We start from the raw sequence: 27,126 nt of genomic DNA, 5'->3' as shown, positions 1-27,126 counted from the left end.
CTTAATCCTCCCCCCAAATTTTACTGTTCTAAAATGATACCTTTCTTATAATTTGCTCCAAGGAAAAAGAACTTTTGAAGGGTCCACCCTATCCCCCTATTTGCAGCAAGGATGGTTGCCAAATATACAAATTCCACAAAGGGGAACAGAAATATGGTGTTACTCAATGGGGTTTTTAGTGATGCTCAAAATGGAGGACATTTTGAACTTTTCCTGGACAGAGGATTGAAATGTAGGATGTGTCCTGGAAAAGTGGGACACCTGGTCACTCTATTAGCAAGCTGCTTTAGTGATAGTGAAAACAAAGACTGTATATCACAACAAATATCCTTTGCCTTGCCCAAAGTGGGTCAATTTAACAGGACAGCAAAACATAACAGGGGAAAGTGTTTTTTAAATGTTAAACAGTGGAGAGGGGCCTTGTGTTATAGTAGTTGCCTTCTTTTAGGTCAGCTCCAACTTATGGTAACCCATAATAGGGTTGTCTTAGAGGGAGTATAAGTGTGATTCCCAAATTCTGGTTCTCCAGGTGTGTTGGACTTCCACTTCCAAAAGCCATCTTGGCCAACGGTCTGGGATTCTGGGAACCAAGGTCCAAAACATCTGGAAAGCCAGAGCCTGGGAATCACTTATCTGCAACTGAGGGGAAAACATTTGTTTCAATGTGCCTGAAACCGAACCAAAAAGTGCATCGTCCAATTGACAAAGTTACGGTTAGGAAAAAATAAGGGCCTTATAGGTAGGCTGCATATGGACTACTGATAGCCAGAGTGAAAACCTGCAGCAAATACATTAAGTATCTGTGAGAAGGGAGGTCAGATTATATCATTACTCATTTGGTTTTTTTTTGTTCCAGCATATTTTAAAATTTCCCCAAAGTTAACATTTTAAAAATAGAAGTATTGCAATATGTTTAACACACACAAAGAGGTCTTCAGAACACAGGGCAAAACACACTGCGGAAATAATCCAGTCTGAGACCACTTTAAGTGCCTTGGCTCAATCCTAGAGGATTCTGGGAACTGTAGTTCTTGTGAGGCATTCAGCCTTCTCTGTCGGAGAGCTCTGTTTCTGCCACAATAAGCTGCAATTCCCAGCCAAGGGCAGTTAAAGCGGTCTCAAACTGGATTGTTTCTGCAGTGTGTTTTGGCCCATAAAGCAATATTGTGCAGAACGTTCTCTGGGGAGATGTTAAATTTATACTTTATTATTATTAACTATTATTAATAACAATAGAAGCATCGAGTAGAATAGTAATAAACAGTTTCCCGGAAGGGAGAGGCGGGGTATAAATAAATATTTATTATTACTATTATTATTATTATTCATATAAGAATGTAATAATATATTGTTTAATAAAACGTTATAAACATAATAGTAATAAATATATATGTATATAATAAAATATCATAATATAGAATAAGAATAACATATTACATTATAATAAATTACTATTATTAGATTTTAATGATAAACAATCCCTGTAATGCTTAATTTATTTGCTGCACTTTTTTTATGTTGACTATCTAGTTCATAATAAATATTTATTAATATTATTAAAGCTTCCGCCCGGCGGCCATCTTAATTAAGGGCGGAAGCGCAGGCGAAGCCACGCCCTCGAAGGGCGGACGGTGCGCAGGAGGAGCCAAAAAGGCCCCGACGAAAGGCACACTGCGCCTGCGCACAAAGTGCAAGGCCGAGCCACCCTCAAAGGGCGCAGAGACACAATATGGAGGGGGACTATTTCGTCGTCGTGAAGGAGGAGGAGGAGGAGGAGGAGGATGGAGCGACTGAGGAGTACTCCGAGGCGCTCCTGAGGCCCATGCCTTCCCCTCCGGCGGCGCCGTCGTCCAGCCTGAGCGAGGAAGAGCGTGGCTCCCGCCGCCGGGCCCCCTCCGAGGACAAGGTCTTCATCTGCTCCTTCCCGGACTGCATCGCCACCTTCAACCGGCCCTGGAAGCTCAAGGCCCACCTCCTCCGGCACATGGGCCATGCCCAAGAGGTGAGCGGCGGCGAAGGCGGCGCTAGGACCCCGCGGGCACCTCTCTAGGGCCCCCGGCCGACTGAGGCGCCCCAGGCCATAGGCGGAGGCGCTTCTTCCCCGGAGCCAATCAGCGCGTGGCGGCTTCCCATTGGCTGCGGCCCGAGAGAGAGATGCGCGTGCGCGCTGTTGCTCGGGCAGCGCTCCTGCCGGAAGTGACGCATAGGCTCCATAGGCGGAGCCTTTGATTTTTGCCCTCTAGCAAGAGCTAGATTCCCTTCTAGGTTTGGAAGCTAAGCAGGGTCAGCCCTGGTTAGGACTTGGAGGGGAGACCGCCGAGGAATACCAGCAATAAATTATTTTATTATTATTGTATAATTTTATTATTTTATTTCATTATTTTATAAATGTTACATTGATATTATTATCATTATAAATTATATACATTAAATATATTTTTATTATTTTATTATTTCATTTCATTATTTTATACATTTTATATTATTATTATCATTCTAAATTAATATATATTGAATATATGTTACATACATACATATATAAAGTCATTTGACTTAGGACCACAAGTCCTGTGTTGTTGTTGTTTGGCAAGATTTGTTCAGAGGAGGTTTGCCATTGCCTTCCCCTGAGGCTGAGAGAGAGTGACTTCCAGAATCATAGAGTTGGAAGAGACCCCATTGGCCCTCCAGCCCAACCGCCAGCCATACAGGAACCCACAATCCAAGTACCCCCGACAACCAGCCTCTGTTTAAAGACCTCCAAAGAAGGAGACTCCACCACTCTCTGGGGGTTTGCGTGTGGGTTTCCATGGCCCCATGATAGGTTCACCTTAGGGTTTGCATAAGTCAGAAACAACTTGAAGGCATATAACAACAACAACACACATAGACAGTCGAACAGCAAGCTGGTATGATGCAATGCAGTGGTTCTGAAAGGAAACCCTTAAAGTAAACAAGGTTTGGCTACCAGTCCTGAAGAAAACAAGTCCAAATGAGAAATCTCCCAGAGTCGGGTTTCCCAGCAGACAATGAGCACCTATCAAGCAGACACTCATCCTCCTTTGCAGACCTTCCCACCCTGAGGCCTGCCATTAGCAACAGAACAAGGCACATGCAAATCCCTCCTGCCTTCCCAGGGTCACACGGTATATACATACCCAACTCCTTTCCAGGCAAGTATTCACTGAAGATGCCAGCCACAGATGCTGGCAAAACATCAGGAAGAAACTCTTCTAGAACATGGTCACAGAGCCCCAAAAACCCACAAAAAACTATGGATACCAGCCATGAAAGCCTTTGACTTCACGTTCTCAAAGTTTGTTTTTTCAAATGTTGTGGATTTCAACTCCCAGAAGTCCCAGCCATCATGGTCGTTGTTTAGGAATTCTGGGGGTTGAAGTCTCAACTCCCTGGAGCACCAGAGTTTGAGAAACACTGGTGTAGGCCATCTGTTCGCACAGTCTGGTGTCAGCCTCCTCAGTGCCTATTACACAAAGTAGTCACAAGGGCTATATTAGTTAAGCAACATTGCATTGTTCCATTACTCTGCCAGGAATACTCCACTTGTAATTTCCACATATCAGTACTGTTTAAATGCTCACAGGTCTAACTTGAGAGAAAAGAATACATATAGTTTCTTTCAGAGAACGTAATGGTTTGAATGCTGGACTAAGACTCTGGAGAACAGGGTTCGAATCCTGACTCAGCCATGTATACCCACTGGGTGTGCTTGGGCAAGTCACACTCTCTCAGCCTCAGAGAATGGCAATAATGGCAAACCCCCTCTGAAGAAGCTTGCCAAGAAAACCCCATGATAGGGTCGACATAAGTCAGAAATGACTAGACGACACATCACAACGTTCCTTTCAAATTGTAATTTCAGTATGTTTAAAGAGATCTCGTCACTTATTTATGACTAGGAGGCCTTGTAGACTGGTATATCATAGGTCAAAAACAAAAAGGGGTTCTACCTATTGAATTGCTCTGATTTGACTAAAGCAAATGAACATGGCATAGTATTATTCAGCATTCCAAGAACTGGTCACAGACAATGACTAACAATGAAGCTTTGATGAAGAAAGCAATTGATTGATCTGACTTAGAGAGAAACCACAACCATAACTTTAGAGGAGGGGGGGAGATGCTCACCATTAATGGAAAGTGGAGCAGAGTGCCGTGAATGTGTTAGAAAGGAGAGGAAGTGAATAACTCAACAGTATGTGTAATATTTTGTTTGCCTGAAAATATTGGTATGCTCTGTGAAAGAGGCACTATTCCAGAAAAACTGTAGGACATGTAAAAATATAAGCAAGTAATTTTTAAAAATAAATTAACTTTCTTTTATCAGCGCCCCTTTATTTGTACTTACGAAGGCTGTGGTAAAGGCTTCACGAGAGATGCTCATCTTAAGCGCCATTACCTTATACATACTGGAGAAAGACCATATGAGTGAGTATGCTTTTCAATGGGGCAGGGAGTGAAGGGGTAGATGCCGAGACAACATCCAAACCCTGAATTGATTTTCAGACCACACTCTGAAATCTTTGAGTCTGTTCTTTGCTGGTATCATTTATTGATTTGATTTATAAAAACAGACTTGGTGGATACCACCATCTACATAAGTGTTGTCAGGATAACAATTGCTTTTTTGTGTAATTAACAGGATTTGCTTACGAAGGTGGCAATGTTTGCTTGATTGGTTAGATGAAATATTTTTGATTTTCTGTGAAGACAGGTCCTTACCTGATTACATCTATGATACATCCATAGCTAGATTACTTTAATGCGTAATAAGTAAAGCAACATTTTCCCCTGAAAAGTCCAGAGCATCACAGGTGTTCCTACTTCCCTCCTACCAGGAGAGAGTCTGTGCCAGGCAGAAGCAGGGCCCTTGTTGCAGCTTTGCTTGCTAGAAGGAAAAGCTGGAAATGTCCACCCTCGCCCCAGTAGCTGATGCCTGGTAAAGTAGATGTGTGGGTCAGACCAGGAGACACTACTAACTTATGCATACTTAGCTATGTAGATGATGTAGAATTCCAGCCAAAGTCTTAAATGTTACACACATGTTTTATTTTTACCTTTGAAGCATTCCTGGCAGATGGTTGTCCTTAGAACCAGAGCATAGATTTTAGAAAGTTCTGGCTTTAATTTTTCTACTTTTAAAATCTCAATATAAATAAATATTTGAGCCAGCGTGCCATAGTGGTTTGAGTCTTGGTCTACGATTCTGGAGACCAAAGTTCAATTCCCAGCTCAGCCATGGAAACCCACTGGGTGACCTTGGGGCAAAGTCACATGCTCTCAGCCTCAGAGTAAGGCAACGGCAAACCTCTTCTAAACAACTCTTGCCAAGAAAACCCCATGTTAGGGTCGCCATATGTCAGAAATGACTTGAAGTCACAAAACAGCAACAAATAAATTTACAACATCTTTAAAATGTCAACAACTAGATCTTATTTTTCACACACCTGCTATCATTTTTACTCATTAAAGCAGAAATATGAGTTTTCCTGCAGGCAACTCAATATATGCAAATTTGACAAAGCTCTTAATTTATTTTTATGGAACTGTAACTGTAGGCTTAGCTCATATGTTTGTGATGAGATACAATTTTGACTTTTACTTTTAAAATGAGAGTTGCAAGAATTTTAGTAATTTATTATTTTTCATTTTAAATATGTTGATTAAATTTTTTAAAAATTGTCAGCTTTTATTCACCCTGAAACATATATATGAAGTATCCAATGACACATGGAGCATTGCTTTTTCTTCAGTTATTTGTTTAAATGTGTCTTAGTGAGTTAATTTAAACTTTTTGTAAGAATGTAAGAAGTCATGCTAGATCAAACCAGTGCTCTATTTAATTCTGCGTTTTGCTCACGGTGGCTTTTTATTTGTCTATGGGAAGTCGCATCAGCAAGATGTGAATGTGACTGTATCCTCTCATATTCTGCAGGAAGTTCTTGAGGCATTCTCTGATATTGGGTATAATGCAATGACTAGTAGCCATTTGATGGCCCTGGTTATCTAATCCTTTTCTCAAGACATCCAGGTTGGCAGCCATCACTATATCTGGTGGCAGTTAATTCTGTAGTTTAGCAGTCTATTGCGTTAAAAAAAATACTGTACTTCCTTTTATTTGTTCTGAATTTTTTGCTGTTTCCCTTCAGTGGATGGCCCAGGGATCTAATGTTATGAGAGTGGGAGCAAAATTACTGATTATTCAAATGACTATTTGACTGGGATTTCTTTGAACAGGGGAATGGTTCTGATAACTAATTACCCATGCTTTTATTTGCTTATTGTTATTGAGAACAGATGTGTGTATTTGTAGATGCACAGTAGCTGGCTGCAATGACAAGTTCATAACAAAAGCGAACTTGAACAAGCATATTACACGCAGGCATCTACTGAGGAAATTTGTAGTAAGTATCTCACTTTCTTTGTTATTTTGTGCTGGTCATTGGAAAATCATTCCCCTAAATGTGCTTGATTAATCTGTTGTTTTCAACCTTAGTGCTTATATTGCATGTCTGAACTGTTTTTAAGCACTATGAAACAATATGCTTAGGTCAGCTTTCCCTATTGTCAGCTATTGCAGGTATCCTATTTACTTGCAAAGTGCAATTTGACACAGGTGGCAGTGGGAACCCAGTCTCAGTTTATTCAGTAAACCCAGTTTATTGAAGAGACCACTCAGACCACAGCCTTGCTATATGCTGTGTAGAGCTGAGAAAGGTTACTTTTTGGGCTGCTACTCCCAAAATATGATAGCCAATGTAGTCACTGGATCCTTTCCTCAGCTTGCCACACATTCATGTATTAACACTTGGGCAAGACATAAAATACCTCATATGCTAATATTTTACTTTACCTTTGCCTGCCTCTGATGGTAACAAACTTGATTTTCCAAACAGTGTGAATTTGAAAACTGTGGGAAGTCTTTTAAGAAGCACCAGCAGTTAAAAGTCCATGAGTCTCAACACACCGGGGAGCCAGTCTTCAAGTAGGTGAATCATTTAGCAATAAGTATTGAGGTTTTCAGAGTGCTTGTAAGCAAGAATTACAAATGATTACTTTGAAGATGATAGGTATATATATTACTGGGGGTCTTTGGTTACTTCTGCAGCAGTTTAATTTTGTATGATTTATAGCGTGAAATACCAGGAGTAATTTAGGCTGTTCATACCTTTTCACACACCCTGTACTGATCAACAGTATGCTTTCAGTTCTTAGTGTGAACATCAGCACCTTTATAAAAGTGCTACTCATTATAATGCCCAGTCATCATTTTTGGACAATCATCTTTCCATGATGCTCATCCCAACTCTTGCTCTACTCCTTCTTTTTGGGCCCAGCCTGACTCTTCTCAGCTGTTTTCAAATGCATTTCAAAAGTCCCCAGCCTTAGCTCAGCTTCACCTTATAATGTGCTTTGATATTTCTTTTTTATTTAGTCTGTCTTCCGTATTTCCACAAACAAGCTAAAACATCTTCAGTGTCTCCTTTGTAGAAATACCATCACTAAGAGCATCTTGATTTTTTTATAGTTTTAAGAATGTATCAAAATTCTGAAAGTTACTGTAACAACATTTTAGGTACACATACCACACTGGCTTAAATTCATCCCATCTTAACAATGTCTCTCCTTCATCTTCTTTCCTTTTCCTCTATTTCAGGTAGACTTGTAAGCACTTCAGCCTTCAGCACCTGTCACTTGTTTCTCTAGAAAATCAGTTAAGCACAGCTTTACTGTTAACATGTTAACATGTCAATAAAATTAATCGTTTGATTAATTGTCACTCGTTTAAGACCAAAATTCCACACCAAATGATTTGTTAGAAGATGTAGGTTAAATGTATCAGACAAAAAACAAACATGGGTTTGATTCTCCTTGTGGAGAATTCTATGAAGGCAGTGTGTACGGTATCCTTACAGCATTGTGTTATGATGATAGTAGTGAAAAGAACAGTCCACTTGAAAAATTGCTGCCTCATAGTTTGTAAGCCGTGATTTTAATTGTAGTTTTTGAGTGAATATATGTGTATGTTTGCCACATAGATGTACCTACGAAGGATGTGGAAAGCGTTTTGCTACACTCACTCACCTAAAACGTCATGGGAAAACTCACGAAGGTAAATAGTTTTCTTGCTTCAGCTGTGCCAAACCAACAAAATGTAGAAGACTGGCAGATTTGTAGCACAGGACGAACGGTGCAGTCTGAGTGGAAGAATGGGAGACTCAAATATAGCAATTTTTCTTCAGAAGGCTAGGCTGGAAGAGTGTTATAAGTGACTGACAAATCTAATGTTGGCTTCAGATATAAGGGCTAGGCTAGAAGCAATGCATTTGTTGGTTTAATGAAAATCTGACTCAGTCATATGACAAGGGAGCATTTGTTAATTTCAGTGGCGTAGGGACAAGGGTATGCTAAAGTCTTCTTAAACCAACATTATTTAAGTGTAAGATTGTCTTCTGTAGAAGTTTGCTGACTTTCATTATGATAATTTTGAAGAAGGCACATAAAACAATAGTACTTGCTGAGCAAATGTTGTTTTGAGGAATAATGTACAAATCATGACTGTGGCAGGTTGAGTATCACTTATCCAAAAATCTGAAATCTAAAATGCTCCAAAATCCAAAACTTTTTTCATGGGGGCCTGAGATAATGACTGATGTTCAGTGTACACAAACTTTGATTTGAGCACAAAATTATTAAAAATAGTATATAAAATTAACTTCAGGCTATGTGTATAAGGTGTATATGAAACATAAATGAATTTTGTGTTTGGACTTGGGTCTCATCTCCAAGATATCTCATGTATATACCAATAGTCAAGATTCCAAAATCCAAAACTCTTCTGGCTCCAAGCATTTCTGATAAGGGATAGGTAACCTGAAAGCCCAGGCAATTTATTTACTCTCTATAGGTTGGAGAGGGGGTCCCCTATACAAATGAATGTGCATTTTTTATTTTAGTTTGTAAAATTCCAAACTTTATTTGGTGTTGTTGATTTTTAAAACTAGGTTATACATGCAGAAAAGATAACTGTTCATATGTTGCAAAAACCTGGTCAGAGCTTCTGAAACATATGAGATATTGTCATACGGGTAAGTGATTCAAGTTTTTTTTTAGCAATCTTATACTGACTTGTCCCTATATGCCTTCAAGTCAACTCTTATTCTTAGCAAGATTTATTCCAAGGAGGTTTGCCATTACCTTCCTCTATGGCTGAGAAAATGTGACTAGCTTGAGCAACCATTGGATTTATATGGCTGGGCAGGGATTTTAACCCTGGTCTCCTGGTTCAGTACTTAAAGCCGCTACAGTGTGCTGGCTCTCATCTATACTGGTCTACTGTATGTTGAAGAATTATAATTTCTTCTACTTATCTGCTCTTGCCTCTTTGTTTGCAGTAACAATTGCAGGGCAATGGATATTGTTCTATATACCATGTTTGGGTAATGAGTCTTTTAAGATTTAGTGTATATTTATAAGCATGGGTGTTTATTCACTGACAGCTTATGCAGTTCTTTAGAACACTACAAGTGCACCACATATGTTCTCTGTAGTCCTACAATAATGTAATTTAGATCAATATTATTGCTCAATTTATAGGTGAAGGGTCTGATATATCTGTCCATCTACTGAGTTCACTGCAGAGATGAGGTTTGAACTAGACACTATTTGTTTCACAGCAGAGACTGTTCATAATACATTAGCTTTTGCATCCTGGGTGGAAGAAGCGTGTGTTTTGTATTTTATGAATGTAAGAAGAGACCTGGTGAGATCAAAGACCTACCTCATTCAGCCCCCTGCTTCCTACGATGGACAAGCAGTTTCCTTTGGGAATGCTACAAGCAGAATATACGAATAATAGCTCGCTATTTTTGTTGTTCCTTAGCAACTGACATTTGAAGAAATGCTGCTTTGGATTCTGAAAGTAGTATATAATTATTTTAACTAGTAGCCATACGTAGAAGTAAATTTGACTAATCCCATATTTAAAAATGTGGACCATTAGTATGTCTCATGCAGCAAATTCCGCTGTTTAGTTATACTGTAGTTTGTGGGCTGCCATCCTAGTGGCATGCACATATATAAGTAGCTTAAAAGTAAAGGTAAAGGTTTTCCCGATTGACAAGTTTATTAAGTCGTGTGTTGCCAGCATTGTCAGAGACTACTCTGTGGATCATGTGACCAGCATGACTGCACAGAATGCTGTTTACCTTCCCACTGAAGTGGTACCTATTTATCTATTTGCATTTGCATGCTTTCAAATACAGTAGCTAGGTTGGCAGAAGCTGGGACTAGTGATAGGAGCTCACATCATCAGTCAGCTTGTGTGTCCCTTTTTGGATGGGTTGCAAGGAGCTTTTTTTTTCTTTCCTGAAACCTCACAACTCCAGCCCCACCATCTGCCATATACCTTATTGGTCAGCAGAGCAGGATTACAGTGAAGACAAATTGAGCAAATAAAGTAGAAATCACTGGTGAATACTATATAAGGCTGTGTACATAGCAAAAGTATCAGGATAATAAGCCTATCCTTGTTAAAAAGAGAGCTGGGGGAAGTCCCTGGGAAGGTCTGCTGTTGCGGCTGCTACTTAACCAGTTGGAAGTTGGGGGGGGGGGGGATCCAATTTAGACCATGAAGATACAGCTGCTCCAGGGAAAGGGAAAGGACGACTCTGTGAACACAGTCTCATCCCCCCACCCCAGCTTAGTGCAGCTGCTATTTCATAGTCTGAATTGCCTCCCTCCCCATTAAAAAGCCCTCCTGACACTTGATAACCACTGGAGGGGTTGGAGAAAGATGTAGGACCATGCAAATGTGTGCTTTATTCTAGGAAGCTGGTGGGAAATGGGCAGCTCATGGGCCAGTGGGCCCCTAGGACCCCCAAAGATCAAAAGGAATTTGCCCCCATTTTCACCACTTTTTTGCCCTCCTGGGCTGTTTTAGGCCCAGGATTTGTATTTTAATTAGGAGTATCGTCAGGAAATGACTTGGACTCACTTCCTCTTGTTAAAGAAGTCCGAAGTCTAAAATGTCCCTAACCAGTGATTCATGAGTCAAAAGTATAGGAAAAGAGATTGCACCTGAACATTAGGAAGACCTTCCTGATGGTAAGGGCTGTTTGACAGGGGAGTACTCTGCCTTGGAGTATGATGGAGTCTCTTTCTTTGGAGGTTTTAAACAGAGGGTGGATGCCCATCTGTGAGGAGTGCTTTGATTCTGTGTTCCTGCATGGCAGGGGTTTGGACTGGATGTCCCTTGGGGAATTTTCCAACTATAAGATTATGTGATTCCATGATGAAAATGTTTCTCTCATCCCCTAGAAGGCATTTGGGGGCAAAAGAAATGTTGTGCAAGGTTCATCCCTCCAAGGTCACCAGGCAGGCTAATGCAGCCCCCTAGCCTCCCACAGTTGCTCACCTCAAAGTCTCTCTTTCTGTCTGTCGTATTCCCAATTCATCTTTACTGACCAGTATTCAAATATTGTGAATGTAAAGTAGAAATCAGTATAAAAAGGCTATGAAACTTGATAAGTGTAGAAGTAGAATTAATACTCTGAAGTTAATTGCTCTGCGCTGTGAGATAAATTAGAGTGTTTGCTGTCAAATTTCACCTTTAGAGTATTCAGGCAGTTTCTCTTCAAGCTGCCTGAATACTCTAAAGGTGTCAGATTCCATCTGATCTTGGCAGGATTAGTCCTAGTTAGTACTTGGATGGGAAACTGGCAAAACCACCTCTAGGTATTCCATGCCCAAGAAAACCTATGGAATTAATGGGTGGTCACCCTACGTTGATAAGCGATTTGAAGGCACATACACACAGTTTCTCTTCCTTATTGTTTCCTTATCTAGAACCAGTGATCTGTAAGGTGTGTTCCAAAGTATTCACACGCAAGGATTACCTGAGAAGCCACCAAAAAATTCATGCTGCCAACAGAGAAGTACTAAAATGTCCAAGGGAGAATTGTGAACGAACATATACCACAGTGTTCAATCTCAAGAGCCATATTTTCTCATTTCATGAGGCAAAAAGACCATTCCGATGTGACCATCCTGGCTGTGGAAGAGACTTTGCAATGAAAGTAGGTGCTTTTAAATTATAGGTACAATACAAGTACAGTGGGCCCGCGTCATAGGCGAGCGCCCCATATGCAGCTTTCAGCTTATGCTGAAAGCCAGGTGACATAAAGGAAATGGCACGTATGCCCATGGCGCATGCACAGCGCAGCCCTGCATGCACAAGTCCATTATTTTGAATGGGGCTCAAGCATATGTGGAACTAGCCTTATGCGGGGGGTCCAGAACGGATCCCCCGCATAAGGCAAGGGCCCACTGTACAATTTATTCATAACACCATATACAAGTTATAGCCATCAAATTACAATCTTACAAAATTATAAAACTTTTAAAACCACAATTGGTTCTATAATATCTAAAGATTATGGTTTGATGGCTATAACCCATATATGGTTATCATGAATAAATTGCATTTGCTTTTAAGTTACTGTCAAACTCACATTGTTCATCCTTCTTTGGGGTTTTTACATAAAGAGAAATTTTGTTATTTCACAGCAAAGTCTCATGAGGCACACTGTGGTACATGATCCTGAAAGGAGAAACGCCAAAGTAAGTTACACTGTCTTCCCTTTTCTTTTCTTTTCTTTTTTTAGGAACAAAACAAAGGTTTCTGTGAATCACTAATGTCTAGTGGTGACTTGCTAAACTGTTTCTGGGTGGGGTGGTGGTGGTCATGTTAGACTATATAACTCAACAATGTGGTAAGAGAAATGCAGATTGAAAGAGCTAAGTAGGATTAGTTTCAAACAATGGTATGGGATAAGAATACTTAGATTAAAAATACAATCTATCTTTCTACTGCTCCTAATTTATGTTTCAAAATGGTAATGCAAATCTAATAAATTAGATTATTATGCTGCTAAACAGCATGTTATCTGCACTCTCATTAGTGCTACCAGAACTTGCATCGCTTTGTCACACTGTGTTGCAACCTTTCCTTTTTCTAACCCATAGAGGTAATGTCTCTAAACTATTTTTACAAAGTATTGATCTTGCAGTCAACGGCCATGACAATTTGTGAAGTGAAGTATAGGCATATAGGGGCCAATACAGTGGACAGTTTAGTCTTCCTTTTGCCTTGTTCCAGCTCCACCTTCACAAAACTGAAGTAGTTATGAAATACTGACAAGTAATACTAAAGGAAGGTCCAAATGTTATTGGGAAAACTACAAGAACAATTTTCATAAGGAAATTTCTGTGCTTGGTAGGTATAGTGTAAATATTGATATTTGAGAAATATTCAAATGTATTCTTTATTTACACAGATTCAGTTAAAAATGAGCTTTTCTGTCTGATGGAGGACAATAATTAGCAAAATATTTATATCAGAACTTGGATAAGTTTCCTTTTACATCTTCCTGAATCTCCCAGTCAGCCTGTCCAGCTGTAGCCTAAAAGTCTTAAAGTTGACACTAAATTATGCCTGAAAAGCAAGTCTTGAAGTGAAATTTCAGTTCTTATTCTGACAAAATATTTTGGAGGAATTACTGAAATTGCTTTTTGTGATAGGGGTGGAAGGCCCTGCCCCAGACTTCTTTCCGTAGTAGGTGCTTCATGTCTGGTGCTAAGGAAGGATTTACACTATAAGTATGTTTGACTCAGTATTCTTAATGTTGGGAAATGAAGCATTCTCTCTCATACTCACACCTTTCATTGCTGCTAGAGAAACTTAGGCGTGTTACAGACCGCCATAAGGGACATCCACAGGACATCCTAGGTTTAAAAAGGGGCATCACTTCTTGACGCCCCCAAGCCTAATACGTCCTGAGGACGTACAAGATGGCGGTGCCCCATCTACATGGGGGCCGCCATGATGGCGTGACGGCGCTTAGTGCACCCTTTTGTGGGTGCAGGAAGGAGCTCCGAAACTGAGCTCCTTCCTGGTTTTGCGTCGCTGGTGCAGCCTTTAGATGGCTGCGCCCAGTGACGCAAAGGAGAAAGTGGCCAAGCCGCCCCTTTCTCCTCCTCCCTGCCGCCGCAGCCTGGAAAGCAGCGGATCGGGGCCTCAGCGGCTGAGGCCCCGATCCGGCGGGGAAAGGGGCAGGTGCAGGCCACCGCTTTTCGGCGGTCTGTAACGCGCCCTAGTGTTAAATGCTTTAACACACACACCCTGCCTCATGCATACCCTTCCTGATAATTTTCAAAGAGGTAGCCATATTAGTCTCTTCCAACATAAAAAGAAGAAACAAGGGGGAAGTTTCCCTTTTTGCTCACCTATCTATTTCAATGCATGGTCATACATACTTTGTATATCTTGCAATCAGACCATGTAATCTGTGTTAGTGATCATATAAAACTCCCCCTTCTCTATCAACTTCCTCTTTGTTCTTTTCTCCCTTCTTTATCCTCAGCTTTAAGATGGTGAGTTTAATATTTTCATTAGTTAGGATGCAGGGACTTTGAGTATATGTACATTCTAAAAGCAATTAGTAAAGTTCTTTAGTTTGTAACTTGATGCTGCTTGCTTGTTTCTTTACTTAAGTCAGTTCCAACCAGAGTGGTACTGAAGATTGAGGAAGATTACTTCGGCTAAACTCTGCTGAGGGAGACTGTTTCCAAACAAAGCCAGTCTTCATTTTTCCCAAAAGGACTAAAACCCTGGGATATACTGCTTTTCCTACATTTTTGGGTTCACGGGCCCAGTCTCAATCTCTTAGTGATTTTTTTTGAGACTACACAGCTGCTGTTTTACAAAACCTCACTGAGGGTTCCTGCTTTGCTGCTTAAACAATAGAAGATTAAGCAACAATGACCACAGCTAATTCTGACCCAGTTCTTGGCAATGAAAACTAAAGGGGAGTAAATGTAAGTCCTGGTTGTGGAATAAGCAGATGCATTTCACTATGATGGGCCTATTTAATGCTGTGAAAAAACAGATGCTCACCAAAAACCTTTTGATATAAATGATGGAAGGTAGCAGTTTATATTTGCCTGGCAGTGGATACAAGTATAGTTTATCACACCCAAGATTTGACAAATAAAGAAATGTGGGGTAAACTACAGGATTTATTTGATTCTCCAAGTAGCACTAATTAGGCTACTCCTATCATGAGGCTTGTGAATACAAAGTTGTTCTTCAGTTTTTTGATGAACACATTAATAAATTTATATCCACACTGTGTGTGGATATTCCTGGAGAATTTATGCCAGAACCCATGAAACTTGGATTATTTTTGGCTAGCCCTCCAAAATATTACATTCCAGTAATTATGGCTTTGCAAATTAAAGAAAGTGTGACTTTACAAAAGGCGATACCTGAACAGGTAGAATACCAAACAAACAAAATTTTATAGAATATAACTTGTGAAATAAAAATTACAGGAGAGGAATTAGCCCATTTAGTTGAAAAGAATTTGCATATTAAAGACTTCTAGAATAATGGGGAGAAAATGTAACAATTCAAAGGTATCAGAGGCCATATTTTAAGCCAGCTGCAAAAGCAACTATGAGAAAACAGCCTTTAACTTTAAAGACAAATGTCAAATTAATGTTGGTCTGTTTAAAGACAAAAATACTCCAAATTACTGAGAATCACAGTCTCAGTGCAGTTATTATAGACAGTGGAACCAGTAAACACTACTTCAATCAAAAAGAGTTCTTTATACACCTTCATAGGAATGTAAAACTTTCAATTTATTTCACAAGTGGCAGATAATACACAAGGAATAGACACAGTCTTTTTGTGAGACTTGGCACTAACAGAATAGAGACTCTGTATAGTGTACGTACCACCACAACAAGAGGTAATCAAATGCTATTCAGGAAGGAGTCCTGTTTTGATTTTCATGGCAAAGATTTAACAAAGGAGTCTTAAGGAATAAATGCAATGAGGTGGAAATTGTTGTTTCATTTGCAAACAGTGTGACTCAGTACAATCATGAAGATTGTTTGAATTTGGGCAGCACAGATTGGGGCATGGCCAGTCATGAACTTGCAAGAGACTTTAATTTTGAAATGTGCTCTAACAATGAAAGATGTATTGAATGAGCAAAGGCAACCAAGATTTCACATTTGCCAGTCGCTGATGTTTTATGGTGGAGGAGCAATAAGTTGGGCAAGTAAGAAACAATCTACAGTTGCAAATTTTTTTCACTGGTGCTGAGTGTATATCCACAAAGGAGTGTGTACTCAAATACAGTGGCTGCATATATTACTTCGGTACTATGGAATAACAGAATCCAAGCTAACCACTTTGATACAAAGCTGCATCAAAATTTCTGAGTAACAACACACTCAGGAAGAATATTGACATTGCCCTTCACAAGGTGCAAAGAATACATCAAAGTGGACTTGTTCAGTTACTATACTGCAACACTAAAATTATGATAGCTGATATCTTTACCAGACCTCTCTCAAAAGAGTGTTTCCAGAAACTATGAGAAGAGATGCAAGTTGCTGAATTGTGTGCAAGAGAATGAGAAGGGGAACTGGAAAGTCAAGCACTCTCTCTCTCTCACCCCTTCATTGCTGTTAGAGCAGTTGGGGATTTTAGATAGTTTAGGACCCCTCCTGCATGCCTATACTCATCCTGAATCTTTAGCTCACGTTTTCCCATTTATTTATATATATATATATATATTGCAATGCATGGTCATAATTTATCTAAGTAACCCAATCATGTTACCTGAGAAAATTCTAGGGCTGGTGGTCATATAAAAACTCCCCCTTCTCTATCAACTTTCTCTTTGTTCTTTTCTCCATCCTTTGACCTCAGCTTCAAGATGACAAGTTAAAATTTTAAACTCAGTGGTGCTCTTCCTTTTACCTAATCTTTTCATTAGTTAGTTAGGATGTAGGGACTTCAAGTGTATGTACATGCTAAAAGCAATTAGTAAAGTTCTTTAGTTTGTAAACGTGATGCTGCCTGCTTGTTTTTTTTTAGTTCAGTCAGTCTCAACCAGGGAAGTACTGAAGACTGACACACATTACATCTACTGAGGGCGACTGTTCCCCAACACATCCAGTCTTCATATTTCCCCCCAAAGAACTAACACCCTGAGATATACTCCATTTCCTGCAATTAAAAAGCTTTCCCTGTCTTATCAGGCTTCCCAGTCAAAGGGAAGTGTGTATATACTGTATGTTGATTTGATAGCAAATTGCCAACTTGAATGGCCAGTGCTCAAAGATATTCAGATCTCACTGTGACTGGGCTTTGCATGCATGTACTCTTCCCCCAGCCATACTTTTAACAATAATATATACAGGATGAATATTTGGATACAACTGAAGTAACAATCCACTCATGTAAAAATTGATGGTAGTTCATATACAGTTGGCACTGTACATTTGTGGCTTTGATTTTTAGTATGTTCTCTCTAGGAATCTAGGTCCTCCAGCACAACTCTGCCAGATGTTGACCACAGAGTTGTGCTGGAGAACCTAGATCACAACCTAAAGAGCCTAAAGGAAACACTTCTCTCAGCATTTCTTCCAGCATGATTCAATAATCAACTTCTGGCAGTTGTTGACCATAGAGTTGTACTGGAGGACTTGGGTAGTCCTAGAAAGATGTTCTAGATAAAAAGAATAGTGGGTTTTTTTAATTTACAATTTTCCCACATTCACAGGAGTCCTTCATCCCTAACCCCAGTGCACGAGGAGAGACCAGTGAAGTTAAAATCAAGATAGTTGACTTGTGGCTGTCCAGGTATTCTTGGACTACAGCTTCCACCAACCCCAGTCAGCATAGCTAGTGGTGAGGGATACTAGGAGTAGTTGTCTAACCATTTCTGGAGACTCCCACTGCCCTAGGCTACATGAAAAATTAAACTAATTTGGGAGCATGTCTTTCAGTGATTCTATTAGGCAGGTCAATCAAAAATTGAAAATGCAAGGGATAGGAAGCAGGTGGGGGAAATGGTGAAAGTACAGATTCCCTCTTTGGAAAGATGTGAAATAGTAGCTCTCCTTGCTTGTGGGAATGCCTGTTTGCATTTGCTTATGTTTCTTTGCATATCTTAAATATAGCACATTGTAGGAAAACAGCATAAGCATCTAGTGTTTCCTAACTCAAACTAAACTCTCATGCTGAGGAAATGCAGAGTCCAAACCAGTATTTTTTCAGTTCCCACAAGCTAGCTCTTAAGAATGTTGCTCACATATTCGCAACAATAATATAAACAGACTAAGCTTTCTTTTTATATGACAGTTATCAATTGGAATTCTGTTTGTCTTGTCTCCTAAGGTTAAAAAACCACGACCTAAGCGGAGCCTAGCCTCTCACCTCAGTGGATACATCCCATTGAAATCACACCAAAGAAACATATTGTCCACCAATGATAGTTTGACTGAACCTGCAATGAACAATACAGTGCTGGCAGTGGAAACACTGACCCTTGGCTAGATTTTCAGATGACCCTGAACAATAGTTTTGTGAGCATGAAACAGGAGGAGTCTTTATGGATTGATCATTGTCAGCAAGTTTATGAGTCTGTACAGATAATCAAAACCCCAATGAAGCAATTTCAGTCCCTCCACTTTTTACAATCACTGTTTGAGAACATCCAAATCATTACTGGGCTTCCCAGTGCTCCCCTGAACTCCTTTGCTTTTCTCCATTGTCTTGTGTTCACGGATTTCTTTGTCTGACATGTGTCTCAACACACATGTACTCCTTCCTTCTTTAACAATGCGGGGTTCTGAAAGGTATGTTGCTTTTTCAGATATTGCATCCAAAATCTGACCAAATAATGCTAGCTAAAAAATGAAAAGAAAGTCTGATGTTACAAATGTATTACTTGGGTTTGTGGTTTTGTTTTGTTTTGTTTTGTTTTTTGAGGTTTAGCAGAAGAATTCGACTAAAATACAACAAATCAAGGACAGGAATAATATGATAAATTTTAAATCAGTGTGTAAAAGATACTGCAGGATGACACTTACATCTGACCAACATTTATAGTACTTTAGGATTATTTCAGTGACAGTGACTGGAGTTAAAGACTTGCCCATTGCCAATGATTATATTATGATTCTCTTTCTGGCAAATTCTGTTGCTAGAAATGCCACTTATTGCGTCCTCAGTGGGCTGGATTGGACTTGGAGATCTTCTGTTTCTGTTCTCTTGTATTTGTAGTGTGTAATAAAGTTAGTATATATTATCCCTGACTGTATTGAGCCTTCCTTCAAGTAACATTACTGCAGAGTGTTAAAACAAAAATTAAAACCATAAAAAGGACAACTTAAAATTCAACAAAGTGTAACATTCAAGACACTTTAAACCAAGGGTCAGCAATTTCTTTCAATCTGAGCACCAAATTTTGGGCCTGAGGACTCACACCATCCCCTTAAATCCCCCCCCCCAACAAAATTCTGGAAAAAAGAAAGAATCCAGAAGTGACTGGAAGGCCATCTCTAGTTTAATTTGGAGAAGGGATCTTCTCCATTTAAACCTTAAAGCACTGCAAGCCCTATTTTTGAAAAAGAGCTGAGAGGATAGGCATTGGGAAGTTGGCAAAAAAGAAAAAGGCATTCGATTTCATACAGCCTACAAGAAACGTTCTGCTCACTCCTGCTTTATAAACTAAACTTCTAGGTATGGAAGAGATAGCTATACATAAGCTTATTACAGTATCTAAAATAAATAAGATGCTTAAACTTGGTTTTCACTGTTGACTAAAACTAGTACTTAAGGTGCCATTAGTTATGCAAGCCATCAATGAAAGACCATACTTTAAAACCTTTTTATCAACTTACTGCATCTTTTGGCCCAGCAGCACCCCTCTTCTGCTGCACTGTTACCCTCACGTGATGCTTCTTGTCAATCCATTGCTGTATTTGTTTTATCTTTGTCTCTAAATCATGCTGTGCTATAGTTGGGGAAAGTGTTATCTCCTTCTGTTGAACAGGCCCTATGAAAAATAAAGGAAGCAGATTTTAAGTTTTTTTATTCAGCAATTTTACCCCAACTTGGTTCCTTTCATTTCTATGATCGGAAAGGTGACAACATAGAAATCACTGAAATAAATTATCATGATGAACAGGTGAGTATTTCAGCACTGTGGTGAAAGGAGAAAGTGGCAGTCCTGTTCAAGTCTGAGAATCAGAAGCTGTGTTTTCTGGCACTTATCTGACCATACACAAGACTAAAGCTACAGAGAAGTGAGTGACAGCCAAAACCCACCACCCCAACATCTATCACATGGATGTATAAGCTTCATATAATGAGAGCCACAAAGCTTTCATGTAGCTACTGGAAGTTCAGGCTGTATTACTGTAGGATCTCGTCTGTTCTGATGAAAGGAAGAAACAATCCCGTTATATATCCGCACTCTTAAGTTCTCTTGAGCAAATTACAATATGGGTTGTTGTGGTATGGCTGGATTATGAGCAAAAGAAAATCAACCATACAGATGTGTCCAGGTAAGACTCTCAAAGCCAGCATTTTGGACAGAATAGGCTACACTTCATCCTGCAACACGAGGTGCACAATCACCACGCCCCATGTGGCATCTGTTTACAGAAAGTGTGGTGGTCATGTTTTTGCAGAAAAACAAGAACACCCGAGTATCATGTAGAGCTGGGGAGCCTTTGCTTTAGGGGCACAGAAAGGGGAAAGCTAGTCTCCTACTTAGATGCTCATGGGCAGGCTTGCTGGGATGTGGGGAGGTTGCTCAGCCCATGTGACTCAAGAGCAAAGAGGCTACAAAGTTTTGTATTGTAGCTTGTCCCAAATGCTCTACTCATTTATAAAACTTCGTAAACATCTTTTTTGTGTTAAAAGCATAAACACAACTCCATCACCCCTTCTTTCTTAAGATTTTTCTCTTAGCAGAATGACTTTCCCCAACATAAATTACTAACTAGATGCAAATAAGACATGTTAATGTAGGTATAAATAAGACATATGTCTTATTTAAATTACTGAACATTGTTGACTTGAAAAAGGCATTCCTGTGTACAGATACACAAATCTCCCATCTTTGGGAAGGATAATCATTTTAAAAGTTTACTCAACTGTTTAACTGTTCTATCAAATTGGTGAAAGGGGAATAATTCCATTTGGTCAATAAGCTTGATTAATTATTATATCTTGATTTTTTCCCCTCAGTCTGCAACTAAAGGCAACTTACAAATGTTAAAACAGATACAGATCTAAAAACCATTTTAAAAAATTAAAAGTGTAATTTTAAACAATAGAATTAAAAGTTACAAGAAAAACCAGAAAAAACAAAAACAAACTTCTAGCAAGATAACCAACATACGATGGTACATCTGTAGCAAATAAAATTTTAGATTTGGGAGTTTCTAGTTCTTGTGATTCATGGTCACACTATATTTTCTTTCAGGTTCTTTGATAGCAGCCACTGTGGTTGCAACAGAGCAGGTTGACTTGCACCTGAGGCTCTAAGGTTATATGCAACCTATTTCCTAACTGCCATATTCCAGCTGGCTGCACTTTAGGTTTCTTATAAAGCTGGAAATGACCAGAAGTGTCCCTAAATCCAATTCACAGTCCCAGCTGCAGTAGACCCATTGATTCAAGATCATGTTGATTCCATGAGTCTAGTCTGCAAGGGACTACAATTGGATTTATCCAAAGATACAATTCTTTTTTCTTTATATAGTTTTTTTAGGTTCGTTTTGGCAAAGAGGCAGCGTACAAAAGCCCTTACAAGCCAGAGAATACCCAATCTTGTCAAATAATTTTTTAGGCATCGCACAACACTATTGCATGAGCTAAACCACCCTAAGGCAGACAGGCAATCCATGCAGGCTGGCTTCATATTGGACAGCTAAGAGGGGTTCATATGACCTGCCAGATTATGATGTACTGCATATCCCTTAAATAAATAGACTTTGACACTAAGAAAATCCAAAATACTGTTACCTCAAATATGAAAATGTGCATATTTGCACAGTATATTCAGACTATGATAAAAAGCAAAGGAATATGAAAGACATTGAAAGAATATCCTAACTAGTGATTGCTAGAAAGCCCACTTAGCTACTTCCCTCCACTATTTGAACTGCAAACAAAGCTAATCAACCGTTTGAGCTAAACCTGAGAAGATTGTACAATCATGTATGGTATCATGGAACAGCTAGTAACTGCAGATTTCCACTCCATATGAATAGGTATCTGATAATCTATTAGAATGGACAAGAATTTAGTTTATAGGCTTCCGGTTAAACCGGCTTTTTTTTAAGTACCTAGAGTTCTCTGCCACTAAAATAACAGAAATCGAAAGTCAGTGCTTCTGTTCTATATGTACGGGAGATAAAACACCATGGGATGTGTCTCAATCGTTTTTGAAAAAAGACTTTTCAGAATCACAAAACTTTTAATGAGAGCTATACACACCCTTTGGTGGGTTAACTTTCTGCTTTTCTTTAAGTTTGAGGCGTTCTTCATGAATCTGCTGTCCTGACATCAGTCTATATACTGGAGGGTCTGCCTTCTCTGTAAGTAGAACAAGCCTCAGCCCCCTTTCATCCATGATTCGAATCACATCGGCTCTGTGCATTGGTCCCTCGTTCTTGCCGTTCTCATCAATTAACTGAATAATTCGATGTGGAATTTTCTTTCCAACACTTTCAATAGACTTTTTGGCGTTTGGATTCATTTTCTTTGGTTTTGGTTTTTCCTCAGCAGCTTCATGAGTACAGAATGCTTGTGAGGGAAAAGGAAGAAGTCCTTTTTTAGCATGCTCAGTCACCAGCCATGTCTGAGAGGGTGCCATCCTTTTCAGAGGGTGCACCCCGAAACTGGCAAGGTATCTGCTGATATAGTTCACTTGATTCCTTCTGGTCTGATCTATCAGTTTCTTTAAGCACAAGAAAGCCATTCTGGGAGAATTGGAGAAAAAAGTCAGAAGAACCCAGTCATTTCAGAAAATAAAAGGAGCATAAACAAGACGAAAAAGTCATTGTGAGGATGACTCGCTTTAACTTTCAAATTTTCCTTCCTTAAGAATTTATACATTTATCAAACTGTACGGTAGTACTCTCATTGTGCCCCAGTAGAAAGTAGCTATCAAAATACAGATGTGTTACATTTGGAAATAGGAAGGGTCTCAAAAGGCCGAACTCTTCCTCCCTCATTCGTCTTGGAAAGCTGTGCCACATTGTGGGAACACAGAATGAATGGCATGAGTGCATGCGTCGCTTCATCCACAAGTCGTTGTGTATACTGTTCACAGGGACCACAAGGAGTTCATACATGTAATATGCAACTACAACCTCACTTTCCCAAACTGCACTGTTGTTAATTTCTGCTGCATCTGTACCCACAACATGAAATGAATGCAACATTCACATGGCTCAATTTAATTTTTTTGTTTTTAAATGAAGAAAGCATATTGGTTGTAAAAGGAAATTACACCAAGCATGAAATTTGCTTCTCATATACTTAATTCTGACCGATGTTCCTTACTCAAGCGCTTCTATATACTCATTATGTACATACATCTCCTTATTATACTTTTCAACTGCATGCCTTGCAATTCAATAAAATCCAAGCTGCCTTGCAAGTATATGGGTCTTTGACATGGATCTAAATCACTATTCTATCCAACTGCATCTGAGGAAGGAAACTGAAGCCTAGGCAAGCTCAAGCTGCCAACTTCTTTCTTTCAGGGAGTCTCAAAAAAGCTCCAAGATCCCTCTACATTATTATTATTATTATTTAATAATATATATATCAACAGTCAAAACAATCTGCACATGCCCAGAGTCACTTTTTTTTTGCTGGAGCATCACACAATGCCTCACCTGAAAGGAAGTCCAACCCAACCTCAAGTCCTGCCTGAAACATGCACCTTAGCAACCTCCGCACTGCAAGTATAATCCGGTTTGGAACCGCTTGAAATGCCATGGCTGAGTGCTACAGAATTCTGGGGGGCTGCAGTTTTTGTTGTGGCACCAACAGAGAAATCCACACAAAAGCTCAATCCCTAGAATGCCATCAGCATGGAGCTATCTATGGCAGTTAAAGTGGTGTCAAAGTAGGGTTACTCCTGCAGTGCGGATGCAACCCAGTCAAAGCTCTCTGCCAACCTACCTGCCCCTGGCAGGAATCATAACTACTCCACTGTGGATGATGGGAAGAAAAAGGGGAGGACTGAGAGGAAGAGGTGGGGCTTAGACAGGACGTGGGCTGTGTGTCACACTTATTAGGTTCCCCCGGGGTGCATTGGGAAGTGTAGGGAAGAGGTGGACCTATATATCTTTCCTATTTCCAGACCTATCCTCCATTTTAAGGTACAAAACACACTGCAGAGATAATAGCAATAGGAATAATCCATTGTGAAACCAGCTTTAACTGCCATAGATACCTCCATGCTGTGGGTTTTGTGATTGCACTACTTTTGTGTGGCTTTCTCTGTTGGTGCCACAACAAAACTACAGCCCACAGGATCCTATGGCACTGACTCAGCCACGGCAGTTAAAGCGGTGTCAAACCGGATTATGTTCCTGCAGTGCGGAGGCAGCCCCTGAGAGGTTGATGTGGAGCAGGTTTCAGGCAGGGCTTGAGGCTGGGTTGGGGTTTTTTTTTGGACCTCTTTTCAACTGAGGTGTTTTGTGAGGCACCAGCAACAAGGGTGCCTCTGGGCATGTGCAGAGTGTTTTGACTACAACGCAGAGAGACCTTGTAGCACCTTTGAGCACCCTGAAAGAAAGAAGTTGGCAGCCTGAGCTCTCCTGGGCTTCAGTCTTCTTCCTCAGATGCAGTTGGATATGATAATGACAATAATGTAGAGATCCTGTAGCACCTTTGAGCACCCTGAAAGAAAGAAGTTGGCAGCCTTAGTTTGCCAAGACTGAAGCCCAACCCATTAGGTCTGTCTCTGGCTCAGGGATGAGGGACCAAGAGGGTCCCAGATGGTGCTGACTGGGCTTGATGGGAGTTGTAGATATTTTGAGGTGAAACTGGGGGAATTAAAACCTAACAAACCCCTGAGGTTTAAAAGAACAGCTAGGAGTTATAAAAAGTCACACAATCTGTGATCCAAAGCAGACTGCAGAAATAATCCCATTTGATACCGCTTTAACTGCCCTGGCAAATGCTAGGGAATTCTGAGAACTGTAGTTTTGTGAGACATTTAGCTTTCTGTCAGAGAGAGACAGAGAGAGCTCTGGTGTCACAGTAAACTACAATTCCCAGGATTCCCTAGGACTGAGCCAGGGCAGTTGTAGCGGTCTCAAACTGGATGATTTCTGCAGTGTGTTTTGGGCATAAGAAGTCTTAATTTAGCTTTCTATGAGTGTTTTTAGCATTTATTTGGTCATGTCCTACATTTTTCTTGAATGTCCTGCATTTTTCAGTGCCCTGTCCTCCTTTTCCAGGACATGTCCTACACTTAAGCCTTCTATCCAGGAAGAATTCCACAGCATCCTACATTTTGAGCACAACTAAGAAGCCTCAATTTAGATTTCTAGGAGTGTTTTTAGCATTTATTTAGTCATGTCCAAGATTTTTCCTTAAGACCTTACATTTTGCAGTGCCCTGTTCTCCTTTTCTGGCATGTGTCCTCTATTTCCACCTTCTGTCCAGGAGGAGTTCCCAAATGTCCTACATTCTGAGCACAACTAAGCCTGAATTTCCATTTCATAGAGTTGGAAAGAGACCACAAGGGCCATCCAGTCCAACCCCATTCTGCCATGCAGGAACTCTCAATCAAAGCATCCCAGACAGATGGCCATCCAGCCTCTGTTTAAAGACCTCTAAGGAAGGAGACTCCACTACACTCCAAGGGACTTTGTTTCCCCTGTCAAACAGCCCTTATTGTCAGGAAGTTCCTCCTAATGTTGAGGTGGAATCTCTTTTCCTGCATCTTGCATCCATTGCGCTGGGTCCTGTTCTCTGGAGCAACAGAAAACAAGCTTGCTCCCTCCTCAATATGACATCCCTTCAAGTATTTAAACAGGGCTATCATATCACCTCTCAACCTTCTCTTCTCCAGGCTAAACATCCCCAGCTCCCTGAGTCGTTCCTCATAGGGGATGGTTTCCAGACCCTTCACCATTTTACCTGCCCTCCTTTGGATATGCTCCAGTTTCTCCACATCCTTTTTAAATTGTGTTGTCCAGAACTGGACACAGTATTCCAGGTGGGGCCTGAGCAAAGCAGAATAGACTGGCGCTATTACTTCTCTTGATCTTGATACTATACTTCTATTGATGCAGCCTAAAATCGCATTGGCCTTTTTAGCCGCCACATCACACTGTTGACTCATGTTCAACTTGGATTCCTAGATCCCTTTCACACATAGTTTCATTCAGCCCAGTGTCCCCCATCCTATATCTGTGCATTTTGTTTCTCCACCCTAAATACAGTATCTTACATTTTTCCGTATTGAATTTCTTTTTGCTAGCTTTGGCCCACTTTTCTAGTCTATTCAGATCATTTTGAATTTTAATCCTGTCCTCTGGGCTATTAGCTCCTCCTCCTAATTTGGTGTGCATTTATTTGGCCATGTCCTACATATTTCTTGAAGGTCTTACATTTGCAGGGCTATAGACACTATAGAAATATTTCTATGCCACACCTATTGCGTCTGCAGAGTCTCTTCCAGCAGAGCTGTTCAGGGTGCTTAGAGAGCTAACTCAACTGCCTCCCACCCTGAACTTTTTATTGGAACCAATTAAGGCCTGCTGTGATGCTTTCAATGACTTTTTCGCAGATAAAACCTCTGAGATAAGGGTTGATCTGAATGCCAGCAGTACGACAGTAAGAGAGGTGTCCAGTGACTCCGTGGACTGTATTAAACTGGATCAGTTTGAGTTGGTAAATACCAATGAAGTGGACAAGCTTCTTGTAAGTGTAAGGAGGATGACCTGCCCTCTCAATCCTTGCCCATTGTGGTTGACCACCCAGGGAGGGGATGCAATGAAAACATTACAACTCATAATTAATGCATCCTTTCAGGAGGGAATATTTCCACCCAAATTAAAACAAGCAATAGTGAGACCGCTTTTTAAAAATACCCTCCCTGGACCCCCTGGTAAGAAACAATTACAGACCGGTCTCCCTTTTACCATTCCTGGGCAAAGTGATCGAGAGGGCAGTTGCCTCCCAACTGCAAGCTGTCTTGT

At 40.2% G+C, this 27,126-nt stretch overlaps 2 protein-coding genes across 6 annotated transcripts; one reads left to right on the top strand and one right to left on the bottom strand.

Annotated features, from left to right (window-relative positions):
• Nucleotides 1–1,667: 1,667 nt before the first annotated feature.
• On the top strand, nt 1,668–19,190 carry LOC149319913 (uncharacterized). 4 transcript variants are annotated; one of them, XR_016280256.1, is made up of 10 exons: nt 1,668–2,002; nt 4,346–4,446; nt 6,332–6,422; nt 6,915–7,003; nt 8,058–8,131; nt 9,024–9,107; nt 11,866–12,095; nt 12,586–12,639; nt 14,573–14,895; nt 18,278–18,366. XR_016280256.1 is itself a non-coding variant. In XM_089512580.1 (9 exons), exons 1-9 carry the CDS (start codon nt 1,730–1,732, stop codon nt 14,595–14,597), a joined length of 1,017 nt encoding a protein of 338 aa, XP_089368706.1. In that variant the 5' UTR covers nt 1,668–1,729; the 3' UTR covers nt 14,598–16,948. The 4 variants fall into 4 exon arrangements, 3 of the variants coding, with proteins under 3 accessions (XP_089368706.1, XP_089368705.1, XP_089368707.1); XM_089512580.1 differs by lacking the exon at nt 18,278–18,366 and having other exon boundaries at nt 14,577–16,948; XM_089512579.1 differs by lacking the exon at nt 18,278–18,366 and having other exon boundaries at nt 14,573–16,948.
• LOC149319912 (translation initiation factor IF-3, mitochondrial-like) lies at nt 7,539–24,166 on the bottom strand. 2 transcript variants are annotated; one of them, XM_089512583.1, is made up of 4 exons: nt 24,092–24,166; nt 22,394–22,878; nt 19,786–19,940; nt 7,539–7,721 (listed from the first exon to the last, which is right to left on the bottom strand). In XM_089512583.1, exons 1-4 carry the CDS (start codon nt 24,109–24,111, stop codon nt 7,710–7,712), a joined length of 672 nt encoding a protein of 223 aa, XP_089368709.1. In that variant the 5' UTR covers nt 24,112–24,166; the 3' UTR covers nt 7,539–7,709. The 2 variants fall into 2 exon arrangements, with proteins under 2 accessions (XP_089368709.1, XP_089368708.1); XM_089512582.1 differs by lacking the exon at nt 7,539–7,721 and adding an exon at nt 18,489–18,789 and having other exon boundaries at nt 24,092–24,165.
• Nucleotides 24,167–27,126: the final 2,960 nt, after the last annotated feature.

This window comes from Sceloporus occidentalis, unplaced genomic scaffold, assembly GCF_023333645.1.
Source record: "Sceloporus occidentalis isolate IW3139 unplaced genomic scaffold, rSceOcc1.0.p SCAF_2, whole genome shotgun sequence".
Taxonomy (NCBI): Eukaryota; Metazoa; Chordata; class Lepidosauria; order Squamata; family Phrynosomatidae; genus Sceloporus; species Sceloporus occidentalis.
The sequence above is the reverse complement of the archived record's forward strand: the minus strand, read 5'-3'. Positions and strand labels throughout refer to the sequence as shown.

What these genes read in the sequence shown, in the direction of transcription:
- LOC149319912 (XM_089512582.1), bottom strand. Translation starts at nt 24,111, where the DNA reads ATGATTCCTGCCAGGGGCAG. An exon ending in GAAAGTTAACCCACCAAAGG is followed by an intron (nt 19,941 to 22,393) that starts GTGTGTATAGCT and finishes TATTTTTCATAG; the next exon opens with GGCCTGTTCAACAGAAGGAG. An exon ending in CTGCTGGGCCAAAAGATGCA is followed by an intron (nt 18,790 to 19,785) that starts GTAAGTTGATAA and finishes TTCATTTTTTAG; the next exon opens with CTAGCATTATTTGGTCAGAT.
- LOC149319913 (XM_089512581.1), top strand. Translation starts at nt 1,730, where the DNA reads ATGGAGGGGGACTATTTCGTCGTCGTGAAGGAGGAGGAGGAGGAGGAG. An exon ending in ACTGGAGAAAGACCATATGA is followed by an intron (nt 4,447 to 6,331) that starts GTGAGTATGCTT and finishes GTGTATTTGTAG; the next exon opens with ATGCACAGTAGCTGGCTGCA. An exon ending in CTGAAAGGAGAAACGCCAAA is followed by an intron (nt 12,640 to 18,277) that starts GTAAGTTACACT and finishes TTGTCTCCTAAG; the next exon opens with GTTAAAAAACCACGACCTAA.